Source organism: Vicugna pacos, chromosome 5 (assembly GCF_048564905.1).
Source record: "Vicugna pacos chromosome 5, VicPac4, whole genome shotgun sequence".
Taxonomy (NCBI): domain Eukaryota; kingdom Metazoa; phylum Chordata; class Mammalia; order Artiodactyla; family Camelidae; genus Vicugna; species Vicugna pacos.
Genome location: NC_132991.1, coordinates 38,137,501 through 38,152,888, shown reverse-complemented (window position 1 = coordinate 38,152,888; position 15,388 = coordinate 38,137,501). Strand labels below are relative to the sequence as shown.

General features: G+C 37.9%; 1 protein-coding gene and 1 long non-coding RNA gene across 10 annotated transcripts in view; one reads left to right on the top strand and one right to left on the bottom strand.

Annotated features, from left to right (window-relative positions):
• The window catches only part of FIGN (fidgetin, microtubule severing factor), a 167,394-nt gene extending 152,413 nt beyond the window's left edge, over positions 1-14,981 (top strand). For 2 of the 3 annotated variants that reach the window (XM_072961067.1, XM_031678432.2), the window contains exon 3: positions 10,091-14,981. In XM_072961067.1, the coding sequence (XP_072817168.1) occupies positions 10,099-12,345 (2,247 nt within the window). In that variant the 5' untranslated portion in view covers positions 10,091-10,098 and the 3' untranslated portion in view covers positions 12,346-14,981. Of the gene's footprint in view, positions 1-9,494; positions 9,555-10,090 lie in introns of those variants that run through there. The other variant, XM_072961068.1, reaches the window with a different exon arrangement.
• The window catches only part of LOC140696380 (uncharacterized), a 146,979-nt gene that overhangs the window by 85,464 nt on the left and 46,127 nt on the right, over positions 1-15,388 (bottom strand). The gene's annotated exons all lie outside the window — the stretch shown is intronic.

Here is a 15,388-nt window from a genome sequence, read left to right as displayed (position 1 = left end):
TCTGTTTATTTGGAAATTAGAGCATCCCAATTATAGGTGGTGCTCAGGTTTATTTCACCGAACCATAAAATGGGGCGAGGTAGGGAGAATGAAGAAGTGAGGGAACTACTGTTGTTTCTAAGAGCTCTTCACTTTTAAGCCTGGATCATGTTGATTGTATTCTAAAGCAGTTTATCTTCATACGTTGTCTTATATGGAAGAAACAACACTAAACCTACCAAAACTCATTTCATATGTACCTTTTCCACTGCCTTCAGATCAAAGTTATTTTCTTCAGGCTGGACTAAATTATACACAGGTCCCAGGAGTGAAGGACACTGAATTAATGCACTGTGTCACCCAGCCCTGACTATAGAATATTTTTATCAAAGTCCAAGCACTATTTTGCTATTGCATTAAAAATTAATGCACGAATTGCCAAAAAGAGAAAAATGCATAAACAACCTAAACAGATTTTGTCTGGGCTTTGTACAGTTTAGAGTCATCTTAAGCAATGAGTTTTTAAGGAGAATGGTTGAAGAGTTGTGTGTGTGTGGATATATATATATATATATATATATATAAATAATATACTTACCCCCTGCCTATTTATGTGAGACAGAACTCCATCTTAAATAAGTAGTCTTAATTATCTATTTTGTTTTATGTAAACTGTCTTTTTAGAGTAAGGTTCAAAAGGAACATGAAAAGAAGCTGAATACAAATTCCATCTTACACAAGGTCGTGGGGCTTGGGAGATTCTGAATTTGTTTGTTGACCTCTGTCAGCATGGTGTGTTGGGCAAAAATGAATGCAGTTCAGCTTAAATATAACTAAATTGAGCTTTGCATTTATATACTTGAAATAGAATAATACATGTAAATAACTATTTACAAATAGTATACATAATGATTAACATAACATTTTAGGATTGTGACCGAGGACATTAACCAGCCGTGTTGTAATTCAAGGTTGGAACTGTGCCTGGTTTGTGTTAATTAAAAGTGTAAGTTTATTTTATATGGCACAACAGTATCTTGAAAATCAACTGGAATAACATTAGACTTTTAGGACGATGATAATGTTATCTCAGCAGAGTCCTTTTTTAAAATAAAAATTCAAAACACATAGAAAATGTACAATACTTTTGGCATCTGGATTTCTCTTTCTGGATCAGTCATACAGGCTGAATACTATGAATCTAGCATGAGGCTTTCAGGTTGTGTTAACCCCATTTATCCCTGCACGCTACAGCACACCTGTTATTTACACACATAAGAGGGTTGATACTGCAGAACAAGGGGAGTGCTCTGTTGTGACACAGAACATACATATTCATTAGCCCTGGCAGTCCCTATGGACAGATGTGGTGTGTCCTGATGATCTTTGTATGACAAAAAGAACTGGGGGGAAGGGTAGATGGCCTTAATGGATTGAAAACATATATGGAAAAAGGGAAGGAACGGAATGAGAAATGAAAGGCCATAAAGTAATAACTTTAAAGGTTAACTACAAAGCACTATTTAAACTGATTACAAATTGTCTAAAATCATTCATAGAGGCAAAATAAACAAAATAACATTTGACTTAACATGAGAAAATCAGTCCTCTTGCCCACTAACCCTCAAACTCTTTCCCTTGCAATAATTGATACCTGATACTAAATACTAAGATTGAGTATGAATCATTTGTATATTTCAAACCACATATATATGCATAGCATTGTATTCTTTTGAATTAACTATGGTAGGATATACACAGACTTTTGGACCCTGTTTTTTACTTGATTTAGATTACTATTAAAAAATTTGCACACATAAACTTCTGTAAAACTACCCCCTGAAAAAAAAAACCCATAAACCTAAACTATAATTTTAAAACATGTGAATTTTATATAAGTGTGATTATATGTTCACTTGAATACTTTGATTTGAATATTGGAAATTTTTGGACCCTCCCACAGGAAAAGATAAGTATTTACTCAAATTACGATTATGATTTTCTGGTTTGCTATAAGTGATAGGCTGTCTTGATCATATATTGAACATAAGTCCAGTGGCCTAAAAGTGATATTTCTTTCATCAGTATAATTTGCTTTGCATAAGTGTTTATGCATTCACCCTCATAAATGCAAGTCATTCTCTTATATATGTCCTGCATGTTAAAAATTATGATCTGTGAGACTCATGCATACCAAGTTTCAACTTCAGTATGAAATAGTTATTTTTTTCTTTGGTCACATTTTGATGAGTGAATATTTTATTGCTGTAAATAAAATTTAATGCATTTTAGGGAAACTGATTCAGATCATAAGCTACCCACAAATTTAATTAAAGGATGGGGTATATACCACTTTAGTCCAAGTCATAGCCCTTGTAACATTGAATGCTTTTTTTTTTTAGCTCCAAATAATGACATATAGAACAAGATCAGTTGCTTATCCAGATACCATCTACCCAAGAACTTTCTATAAGAAATAAAAAGCGTAACTTTGGAGTAACTTGAAAGTCTCAAAAGTTGTACTGTAGTGCATGTCTGACTAATAGGGGATGCTTTACTATTAAATGAAGTTTTGGTTGGTGGAATCAGAACCTATGGCCTATTCAGGGAGCACAGTAGGAATGGTGGGGACTGACATGTGGGAAACAGCTAGAAAAAGTATCTAACAAATCAAAGCAAAGGGGAAACACTGAAATAGCAGCAGTCTAGAATCTAGTTTTTTTAAAGAAATCATTTCTCATTTTACACTGTTGTACTAATGACACTGAATCAGCTAGGAAAATATCACATATTTTCCCTGTGCTTTGAGTTTAAGAGGGCAGGAGTGCATATGATAAATAGTATTTAGAAAACTTTTACTCTAAAGGCACTACTTTTAAAAAAAATTTAGAGCACTGTACTTGGTAGTTTTCAAGAAAATGTACTTAAGTGAAAAAACTGAAGCTTGAAGCTTCAGAGTGAAGTCATAAATTTAATTGCTTATGTACTATAAAAATACTTGATGTTGCTGTAGGGAAATGGGAGCATCATGACAAAGTGGAGGGGGCATGCCATGTCCAAAGGGGACAACTGGTCCTCAGATTCAGCCAACTATTACTAGGCAAGAATGAGGTCTAGTGTTGTAAGATCATTCAGCATATCTAGAAAAAGTGGAAAATATGGAAATACAGATTCTTTTACATAAAGTTGACTGATTTTTAAAACTGCTGGTCAAACAAAACATGGTTATAGGCTGTTTATTGCCTTCAGGCTGTCAGGTGGCAGTATCTCTACGGTAGAGGTTGAGGTATTTAAACTATATTTACTAAGGACTATTCAGCCAGAAATGCCTTTGATTGTTAAAAAGGATTGCTTTAGGCAAATAAGGTAGAATGGGGGGAGGGAGTAATTTGCTGCAAAATGTATTATAATTTGGAGTCTTGAGGTGTGAAAGTGCGATTTAAAGAGAAAAATCTTTGACACTATTGCTATATACTTAGAATATCTTATTTTGAGATTTCGGGTTTTGAGATTATCCATAACTGGTTTTTAAACCTCTATAGTTTCTTAGTTGTCATCTCTGCAATGTTGAGTCACAAATAACATTAAAAATAAACAAATACTATAAAAGCGTTTTGAATTTTTGACATCTTTTTGATTAAGGAGATCATGCTCTGTGTTTTGCTGAGTATGAAAAAACCTCTATACCTTTCTTATAACCAACATTCCCACTGGAAAATTTCCTTTTCAGTAGCTGTCCTGAGGTTAAAGAAAAAGTGATTTATAAATTGTAGGAGTGATTTTAGTTTTTTTCTGTCTAGTCAGTTTTGTCGTGTGTTTAATGCACCTCAATGCACCTCTGGCTTTTTTCAAAATAAAAACATAACAAGAAATATTTATGTAGCAGTTCACAGTTAGAAAATATTTTCACAAATATTACTGCTTTAGGTAATCTTACTAACAATCCAGTAAGGCATATGATACCATTACTCTCTTTATTTCATAGCTGAAAAAGCTGAATATAATATGCTTATGTGACTTCACCAAGATTAGAACAAATAAGTGATGGCATGAAGCAGAGCCAGTTATCTGATTCTCAAGCTGGGGATATTCACTCTTCAAACAAAATTCTAGTACATTCTTTATGTTTTCTCCAGTCCCTTTCTATCCCAACAATCTACTAATGCCGCCAAATAAAACACTCTGTTAGACAAAATAGTATTCAACCCCACCGACACCATGGTGAGTGAAGTACCAAACTAACTGAGGCTGTCTGGATTGGAGACTGTGTCACTTTAAAGTTCCCTTAATCTCAAAAATCAAAGAGACTAATTTAAGAGAATTTAGAATGTGAAATTATAAAGAAGACAGAAAGCTGGAAAAGTTTCATTGTCGGGTAAACAAACAAACAGATTCCCTTGATTTAACTTCTTAGCATTGAACCACAAAGCTTTACACGTAACGGGCCCTCAATTTGTGGACTAATTAAGATTAACAGTCCCTATATCGTATTCAGTTTATCAAGTTTTTTTTTTCATTTTGATGTTCTAAAGATAGAACCTAATTAGATTAAAGAGGATATGTAATCTCTGTGCTTCTTTCCCTCACTTTCCCCCGATACTGCTTTTAGATATGACATCACATTTTCAGGCTAGGAATTATTAGGAAATGGACTGAGGAGGATTTCAGATCAACTGGGTTAGTATAAGTAATAGTAGATACTGCTGTGTTGGCCTCTTGGCTTACAAGGGTAGGTACAGAGAAAAGAGAATGCTGCTCAGTCTGCGGAAGCACTGCAGTTGGTCATCACTCCCCTTGAAGGATAATGGAAAGCAGCTATTGCATAGGGCCCGTTCTCAGTACCAGGAAGTTTGTAGCCCTCGCTCAGAAGGTTTTTCTTTTTTGGAGGGGAGGGTACAGCTCAAGTGGTACAGCGCATGCTTAGTATGCACAAGGTGCTGGCTTCAATCCCCAGTACCTCCAATAAAAATAAATAAATAAGCCTAATTACCTCCCCCCCACCAAAAATAAAACTAAAAACAGAAATCTTTAATTTTTTAGCCATGAATTTTCAACTTTCTGCTTGAAATTCTGAATGCTCTGTGTGTGAGTTCAGCCATTTCCTACCTAGGAGATGATCGATCTGTTGCGTTATTGGGGGCTATAATATTATAATTACTTTACTGTATTTACCCCAGTAGTGATTTTTTTCTAGAACGAACCTTTGTAAGTATGGTGTTTAAAATATATTTTAGAAAATGATAATGAAAGGTTCAGAGGTACGATAGCCCAAAGGAGCCTAATAGGTGTAGCGATGTTGTGCAGGCCCGTGTGAGAGCTGTGCAGCTTTCCTAGAGCAAGGCCGCCATGCCTGCAGGTGTTTGCCTCAGGTTCCTGCCCTTAGGAAATCTGAGAAGAACCTACAAATGAAGGCAGAGTCCCTCGCAGCCAGAATTACCCTATGGGAACCTTGTGGAAGAGAGCAGCATTTTTAGACATCATGAACTGCTGAATAGCATACGTGTGTTAGGGGTGGGGGTGGGGCAGTGAGTGCCTTAGATTAACATTTCCAGGAATGTGTGCTAAAAATAGATTCTAGAAGACAGTCTTTTATTCCTAGTTTCTTCCTATTCTGAAAGTTGTTTCTATGTCCTTCATTTTTCTATATAACAGTTTCTTTATCATTTTGAAGCTGTGACACAACTTTGAAGGATGTCACAGTTTCGTTTTCTTAATAGTTAAAGAGCAAAATGGAGGAAGTAAAGCAATGAGGCAGCAACCCCTAGTCGTTAAACCTAAGTTATAAAATGGCCAGTAATGGTAAGAATGGAAAATGTTATCCAAAGTGTTGAGTTCTATGGAAAATACAGACTTGTTCATTTACATACACCCAAATTCACCATGTAACAATAAAATAACAAAATGCTCAGGCATTTTCACTGTAGTCTGTCCTTGTGTAACACTTCTGTTAAAGTATTTTAAAAGCAATTTTCTATTAAATTACAAATTTTAAAAACAAACACATTACATTGTGAAATTTGCCAGCTGTACTAAGAATTTTCAGATCCTTTCAAAAATAAAAATTCATGTTTTGGAACAATTCTTCAATTATCTGGAAGAACTTTTTCTTGCACTGTTTTCTGAATTTTTATTGTACCTATTTAAGCTATTTCTAAACAGTAGTGGGAGTTATTGTTCTGGAGTCATGTTTCTAATTAAGTTAAAGTAGTATTGTTTCTGAGGTTTTTCTCTTCATGTTCCAAAAACTATATAAAAGCTGTTTCTAAAACCCATCGTATTATTTGGGTGCCAAGTTAAGTGACATGCATGTGCTGCTTTCTTACTCACAGAAAACAGCGATATAATCAAAGGGAGCAAGGTTCTTTGTTCAAAGAACATTTGGCTCTATGTTTTTCTTCCATTTCACATCAGAACTATCACCACCAATAAATAGAACAATAACAACAACAACAAAAACAAATTTAGTTCTATTTCCAATTAGTATTAAATTCAAGAAACTAATGAGAAAGCTCTTTGTGTTTCCAAGGCCTGGACAATCTCCTGAATGCTGGCTTCTCCAGCTCCTACTAATATTAGGAACTAGCTTATGGTTTAACTTTAAATTTACAGTTTCAAATACTATGAATGATTTTAAAGCACTGGATAAATACTCATGTTTCAGGAGATGTGAATAATTCTGTTCCTTTAAGGTTATTTAATGAAAGCTCAATCTTAACTTTTGTAGCCTTGCTAAAGTTGTTATTTAGTATGCATCAGTAAATACACTTTCAATTATCTTGGTAAGCTGGTAAGCATATCAGAAATAGCATGAGAATCAAAAGGCAGTGGTGTATCCAGTAATTACTCCAAATAAATAATTTTGATAAATAGGATCTTTGCTTAATTTCAGATGAAACAGAAATCTTACGGAATTTAATTAGTCTTGCTAGAGTTAAACTATGCAGAAATACCCAGTGAAAATGGTCAACCTGTTTTATTTAAATTTTATATTCCTGTCTTTTACAGTGATTATAACTTACTGAAATGATTTTGTGCATACTTTTTACAAATGATTAGTTTATAAGGAAAATTGTATGACAAAACTGGTGAAAGCTGCCCTTTCTGATTGCTTTTTAAAGAATTACTCTAAAGCAAAAGCCGTTCCTTTTTTATTTTTTTACTGGACACTTAAAAAAATCATATTCGTTATGTTTATTTGTTAAATGTTACATATATAATGCCAACAATGGCTTGGCTTAGCTCAGCTAACTGAAAGGAAGCCAGACTCTTTGATGGGGCTGTGTGTGTGTGTGGTAAATTTCATTGCTTGTCACTTCTAAATTATTTTTGGAGACCTTGTTTCAAGACATTTATTCATGTTTTTTCTTTATCAGTCTAATCAAATTCTTACTCATAGCATATGTGAGTTCTTATTTTCTCAACTCTGTATTTTGATAATCTTTTAAAGAAAAAAAATCCTAATAGAAATTCCCTGGAAATAATTTACAGGACTAATGAATTTGTAGGTCTTTTAGACAGTTCTACATTACAGTCACATTAATATTCTGTACTTTTTATAAGGCTTGAAGTAAATCCCATGACACTAGAAGAATTTAGATACTGATTACTTGCGATTGGTTCCTGGTGATTTGCTCTTAATAATTTCCAGTTGAATTTAATGAAAGTATGATTCCTGAAATGCTGCTTCATTAAAATTGCATCTTTTCCCCTTTAAGTGTGGTCTTGGTCATTTCACCCATTTTGCGGTGTGTTTTCCTCCCCCTTAAAAAGTAATGATTGAGAAAGCAGAAACAATTAAGAATATCACTTTAGTTCTTCCTAGAAGGCCCCTCAGAGTTTCTCTGAGTGAAATGATGCAAGCTGCACTTCACTAGGATTTTATGTTCTTTCCAACTGATGAGATTATTTTTAAAAATAGAGTTTTAAAAGAGAAACATATAAAGATTTTGGGGAAGGTGAGGGAATGGAAAGTAAAGAATCTGTTGCATATACAAGAGAAGTAAGGTGTTTAGTGTCTTTAGTTTAAAAAAATATATATATATATAAAGCTTGATTAAGTTATACAGTGCAGCATTCAGACTTAATTTAACTGAGATGGTGATTTGCAAATGAATATCTACATGGATCCTTTTTAAAAATCCAAATGCAAATGAGTACAACTGCAGTAAAATATATTTGCAAATGAATCCTGTTGCTTTATTCATTTATTGTGTAATTACTGCAATCCTTCCCACCTTGTTTTCAGTATTTCTTAATCATTAAGTCGGAAGCATGACAGCAGTGCCAGCCCTGGCATGATTCTCTTTGACTAAAACCTTGTAAATTAACACAATTAGCACAGCATCATCCTGCTAATTAACTTTCAGTGTCTGGTGCAGTGGTTTTGCAAACAAGGAAGAGGGAGTCAGAAGGGAATCAACATGCCATTCTGTTACCAAACTCTGTGCTATGTTCAGTTTAGCTCAGTAAGTCAAAGCTGGCCATGTCAGAAGCCAGAGTCAGGCAATGAAGAGCTAAAGGGATTGGAGGAGGAAAGCAGAAGCGGGTAGGAGCTGTCAAAATAAGACTGCGGTAATTCAGAAGGGAGCTGATGCCACAGATGCTTCATTTAGACCAGGCCTCCTTCCTAGCAAGGAATCTCTGCCAGAGGCACAAGACAGTTTGCAAAATTCACTTAGGGTAATACAAAGGAGATTAAGGCGGCCTGCTTAATATAGCTGTACCAGAATAGGAAGTGTTCGAACCAAGCAGAGATTAGGACGAGTCAGCACTGGGAAATAGAACAGGGTTCCAGTGCTCTTCTGTGACTAACTTTATGTGAGTCCTCTAGGGTACATTATAAATCCCTTTGGGTACTGATTTCCTAATCTGGGAAATAAGGTAATTTCTAAGGTCTCTCCTTAAACTGTAAAAGTCAAATGAATCTGATTCTAACTACTTCATATTTTCTCTTAAAGGAGAAAATACTCTTGTATAGTTTGATACGCAGTCACCTTGTTTCAGCCAGTAATCTAGCAGATGACAGAGTTACACATAGCATCTCACTTTGTAGTTGTGTCTTCGACTTCATGCCACACACTGCTTCCCATAAATGTAAAGAGTTAGAATCCAGATTCTCTCTGTTCCTATCTTCCCTTTTACCTTCTTCCTTCCTCTCTCTTACCTCTACCACCTCCACTTCTCTCCCCATATATATATTTATCTCCTCCCCTCTTAGTACCTTGGAGGCTGTAAGATTGAGGGAAGGATGATAAGAGAAGGAGGGAGAATGCTAGCTAGAAGACCGGCAGACAAGTGATGCTTGTTTTTTTTTTTTCAGAGTCTCAACAACAGAACTGAGAGGCAGAAAGGAGCCAGTTGTAATTCATACCGAGTTGTAGGCTTTGTGCGATGAAAGCGATGGAGCGCTGCCTGGGAGATTGCTTTGCTGCACTCCACGAAGCAGATTTGAAACTGTCGTGGACCACTTTAGATGAGAGTTGGATTATGGAATGACCTGCTATGTCTGTGTCATATTGTTCTGTGCAGGGAGCATTATACTGTGCTAACTAGGTGTTCAGTACCAAATAAGAGAGGTATCCTAGATGTGATCTGTCAGCTGTGTCTCATTTTTATATTGGTTAAAATATAAAACAGAAACAGTGATGTGAAGAGACAGACCAGCTAGATTTTACACATATTAATACTATCATGTGCTGAATATTTTAAATGTGTGCATATTCTACTGTAAGAACCTGTGATTGAATTCTAATTTGACAGGAATGTGTGTGTACATATATATGTGTTTCTATGTGTGTGTAGCAAGTAACTTTACAGGCTTAGCAGAAATAAATTTGCTTCTTACTTAAAAATGGGAGGAAAAAAAAGTAGGTCTTCTACAGTTTTCATTTAAATTCAGTTTACTTTTTATACAGGGCTGAAATTCAGTCCCTTTTAAAGTGTGTGCATCGTAGAGACTGTAATAGGTATTATAAGCTGTAGAAATCCTTTATATTGTTGACATCATTGGTGGAAAATAATAGGTAACAAAAGAAATTGTGGGGAAAAAGCTTTAACAGTTCTGATGAGTATCTAAGTAAATTAACTTTCCCCTCTCCCCCCAAATCCTTAGGCTTGAAGATGCAGTGGACGCCGGAGCATGCCCAGTGGCCAGAACAGCACTTTGACATCACCTCTACCACTCGGTCTCCTGCCCACAAAGTTGAAGCCTACAGAGGTCATTTGCAGCGCACCTACCAGTATGCCTGGGCAAATGATGACATATCTGCTCTGACTGCATCCAACCTACTAAAAAAATACGCAGAGAAGTATTCTGGCATTTTGGAAGGCCCTGTGGACCGACCTGTACTCAGCAACTACTCAGATGCACCATCAGGACTGGTGAACGGTCGGAAAAACGAAGGCGAACCCTGGCAGCCTTCCTTAAATTCAGACGCTGTTTATCCCATGAACTGTGTTCCAGATGTTATCACTGCCAGCAAAGCTGGAGTCAGTTCAGCCCTCCCTCCAGCAGATGTCTCTGCAAGTATAGGGAGCTCTCCTGGGGTGGCCAGCAACCTGACAGAACCTAGTTATTCGAGCAGTACCTGTGGAAGCCACACTGTACCTAGTCTTCATACAGGGCTCCCATCTCAGGAATATGCCCCGGGATACAACGGCTCATATCTGCATTCTACTTACAGTAGCCAGCCAGCACCTGCACTTCCTTCCCCACATCCGTCTCCTTTGCATAGCTCTGGGCTCCTACAGCCACCACCACCACCTCCTCCGCCACCAGCCCTGGTCCCAGGCTACAATGGGACTTCTAACCTCTCCAGTTACAGCTACCCCTCTGCTAGCTATCCTCCTCAGACTGCTGTGGGATCTGGATACAGCCCTGGGGGTGCTCCCCCTCCTCCTTCAGCATACCTGCCTTCAGGAATTCCTGCTCCCACTCCCCTGCCCCCCACCACTGTTCCTGGCTACACCTACCAGGGTCACGGTTTGACGCCTATCGCACCCTCGGCTCTGACAAACAGTTCGGCTAGTTCTCTCAAAAGGAAAGCTTTCTATATGGCAGGGCAAGGAGACATGGACTCCAGTTATGGAAATTACAGCTATGGCCAACAGAGATCTACACAGAGTCCTATGTACAGAATGCCCGACAACAGCATTTCAAACTCAAATCGGGGGAATGGCTTTGACAGAAGTGCTGAAACATCATCCTTAGCATTTAAGCCAACGAAGCAGCTAATGTCCTCTGAACAGCAAAGGAAATTCAGCAGTCAGTCCAGTAGGGCTCTGACCCCTCCTTCCTATAGTACTGCTAAAAATTCATTGGGATCAAGATCCAGTGAATCCTTTGGGAAGTACACGTCGCCAGTAATGAGTGAGCATGGGGATGAGCACAGGCAGCTCCTCTCTCACCCAATGCAAGGTCCTGGACTCCGTGCAGCTACCTCATCCAACCACTCTGTGGACGAGCAACTGAAGAATACTGACACGCACCTCATTGACCTGGTAACCAATGAGATTATCACCCAAGGACCGCCAGTGGACTGGAATGACATTGCTGGTCTTGACCTGGTAAAGGCTGTCATTAAAGAGGAGGTTTTATGGCCAGTGTTGAGGTCAGATGCATTCAGTGGGCTGACTGCCTTACCTCGGAGCATCCTTTTCTTTGGACCTCGGGGAACAGGCAAAACATTATTGGGCAGATGCATAGCTAGTCAGCTGGGGGCCACATTTTTCAAAATCGCTGGTTCTGGACTTGTTGCCAAGTGGTTAGGAGAAGCAGAGAAAATTATCCATGCCTCTTTCCTTGTGGCCAGATGTCGCCAGCCCTCAGTGATTTTTGTTAGTGACATTGACATGCTTCTCTCCTCTCAAGTGAGTGAGGAACACAGTCCAGTCAGTCGGATGAGAACCGAATTTCTGATGCAGCTGGACACTGTACTAACTTCAGCTGAGGACCAAATCGTAGTAATTTGTGCCACCAGTAAACCAGAAGAAATAGATGAATCTCTTCGGAGGTACTTCATGAAACGACTTTTAATCCCACTTCCTGACAGCACAGCGAGGCACCAGATCATAGTACAACTGCTCTCACAGCACAATTACTGTCTCAATGACAAGGAGTTTGCACTGCTCGTCCAGCGCACAGAAGGCTTTTCTGGACTAGATGTGGCTCATTTGTGTCAGGAAGCAGCAGTGGGCCCCCTCCATGCCATGCCAGCCACAGACCTTTCAGCCATTATGCCCAGCCAGTTGAGGCCCATTACATATCAAGACTTTGAAAATGCTTTCTGCAAGATTCAGCCTAGCATATCTCAAAAAGAGCTTGATATGTATGTTGAATGGAACAAAATGTTTGGTTGCAGTCAGTGATAACTTCATTAAAAAAAAAAGTCATGAATGTTGGCACACACACATAAAACCTGCTACATAGGGTACAGAGCCCCTTTCCAGTAGTGTTTAAATCGCAAAGGGTACTGGGGAAGAAGACGATTAAGTTGCATCTTTAGCGTCAGGGTAGATTTGGAGGAGAAAATGCATCCAACGAGAGCTTCTGATTTGAAAGCCCCAGATGACAGAAAGCATCTGCTGATGCTCATTCGGTTCAAGCTAGACAACACTCACCAAGGAGCAAGGTGCAAGTGTGTTGATTTCAGAAGGACATGAACCTCGTGTGTTGATTCCATTCTGCTGTTCTCGAGATTTAGTTGCTGTCAAGTGCCTGGAGTGGTGCTTTCTTTTTTGTTTGCCTCACAATTACATTGGTGGCATGTGCTAATATAAAGAGCTTTAACTTCAAACATTATTGGACTAAAGAGATGAACAGTTGTGTTACGACAGAAAACCAGATTTTTGCCATTTTAAGAGCAACAGTATTCCTCAATCCTGTCTGTTCTGCAGTATTAAGCTAAGAACAGGTAAAACAGGGTAACGGTAATCTGGACCTTAATTTCTGCAGTTCATTTCTTTTAATGTTCTTGTCTGCAAAAACTCAGGAAAGTGATTGTGATTTGTACAGTACCTCAAAGGAATGTGTTGAAAGCACTATGTACTGCTGAGAGTAATGGGATAGGCTTCAATGTTACTTTATATTAAAATGTATGTTTACCTCAACAATTGGAAAATAGCAAGGAAAATTACTTTGAATGTATCCGGAAAAATACTGACGTGTGATTCAACTGAATATTTACAATTTAAAGTAGAAACGGAAGGATTTTTTTTTTAAAGGTTCTTTCACTAATTATGGGGAATTAACCAGAGCAGAATAATTCTTTATGTCAATAACTGCAAGAGTTCTTCGTACATTGCTCCTTGAAAATGAAGTGTAAATGTTCTTAAAAGGTACACTGGTTAATGGAAAGCTACTTATTCAGTTTGTGTTAGTGTCTAGAACAGTCAGCCACAAGACCTGTTTAGGAACCTGAAAGTCACAGTACCTAAAAACTAGGACTGCCTTTTCCTGCAGACATGGTAATGGTGGTGGTGGTGGTTTGCAAGTTCTCTCTGAAAACTGCTGGGAATGGTGTCATTCTTTTCACTATAATCTAGCTTATAGGCTTGCCGTGCTGTTTGACAGAATGCAGAAGATAGCAACCAAAACAAACAAGGAAACAAATAATTACAAAACCAACCAACCAACTTATATATATATCCGCAAAGAACGTCTACGTCCCCCCCCTTCTTTTTAACTCTTCTCTTGTCAGTGCAATTCTGCTTCTCATTTTGAAATCTTCTGGGCTGTAGTGCTCCCACATTCATTTCTACCTCAGTTTTGTTACATTTCTCTTGGATAGTCAAGTAGAAGATTGGAAGTGGACACCACACACACAGACACACACACAATATAGCATGCCAAACATGTTACTTTGGTTTCTTCCATCTTTTCCCATAAATCTAGTTTCCAAAAAACATCAGTCTCATGCTTACTTCTACCCAAGTCCACCCCCACCCCAACAGTATATGTGGCATTTTTCTTAATTTCCCATTCCTCTCCTGCTCCCCACCAAGTTGTTCTTTGTATCCTTTAATGCTTTATGTGCAACTTTTCATTGTTAGCTGACTGATGTTCGGCAAGGCCTCTGAACAGACACAGTGTAGGCTGTAGCTTTCCAAAGCCTCTGCCCGTGCATAAGCAGAACAGCCTGGCTTTTTGAATGTATTTTTCCTGTTTTTTTTTTTTTTCTTCCTTTTTTTTTAGTTGAGAGATGCAGTAACAGAACTGTTGCAAAGCACTGGCATTTTATGTATTCAAAAAGTGATGTACATTTTTAAAAATTTTAAATAAATGCAATGAGAAGCCCCAAGAAAGGTCTTTCTGTTTTGTTTTCCTTCAAAAATTTTTACTGATTTCATCCACAATGTCAAATTCTCTGAGACACTTAACATAGAGAAAGCATTGAAGGACTTCATGATATTTCTGAAATTTTATGATGCTTGATCTATACTCCCCTTTTTTCTTATTTTTCTTGTTGCTAAAAACTGAGCAAATGAATCAGAATTTAATTTACTATGATTTTCAATCAGTTAAGACTGTTCCTACATATAGATATTCCATATTAAAAAGCAGTGCCTTTCATTAAGGATACAAAAAATAATATTTAAGTATGTCCTCTGCTTTCCGCAAGTGAATCAGCACTACAGCTGTGTTCTGGCTCTACCCTGTACACGTCCCTTACTATAAGGAAATTCTAATATCCCCATTAACTTGTAGGTTCATATTGATCTCACTGACAAGTTTGCTTTTGCACAGTGCTGACCTATTTTCCATCTTTTCCACATTTTCACTTCCGCCAACTTGCTGTGTTCACTTAAAAGCAACCGGCAAGTTTTGACAAACCCAATCTTATTTAGACAACTTTGGAAAATCCAGTATTGACCCACATTTTTGTGACTAGTAAGAGTTAATGCCAAATATATGACTGCACTATTGTGTTTTACACTCATTTATAAAACTGAAAATAAAGTCATGCATTATTGCTTTTAGCTTTATATGACTTAAAAATTACTTTGAGGTATGAGTGGTCAAAAATCCGTGTATTTAGGCAGAAGCTGAAGTGTGTGAATTTCATTTAGCCTCACGAATTCTAGGGTTTGACTTCTTAGGAAATCGGGCATGCTGAAGAAATGAAGATCTGTTGGGGGAGATAAGGCTGACCTTGGAGTCGGTAGTGCTCTCCTGTGAGTCTTTGATTCTGCATGGCAGCATTAGGAGCTCTTCTATGGAGCAGCCTAATGAGGTCTTTTCTGACCATCCTTTCTGGAGCTTGGGGTGGGAGTGGGGTACCACATCCTGAGAAGCGAATGTGTACAATCAGTGATAGTACAACTCAGTAATCAGGGCTCATACTCTCGGCCTCTTTTTGACTGCTAAGAATTTGAAGAAGGCTACTAATGAAGGTAAGGTAATGAGCCAGTC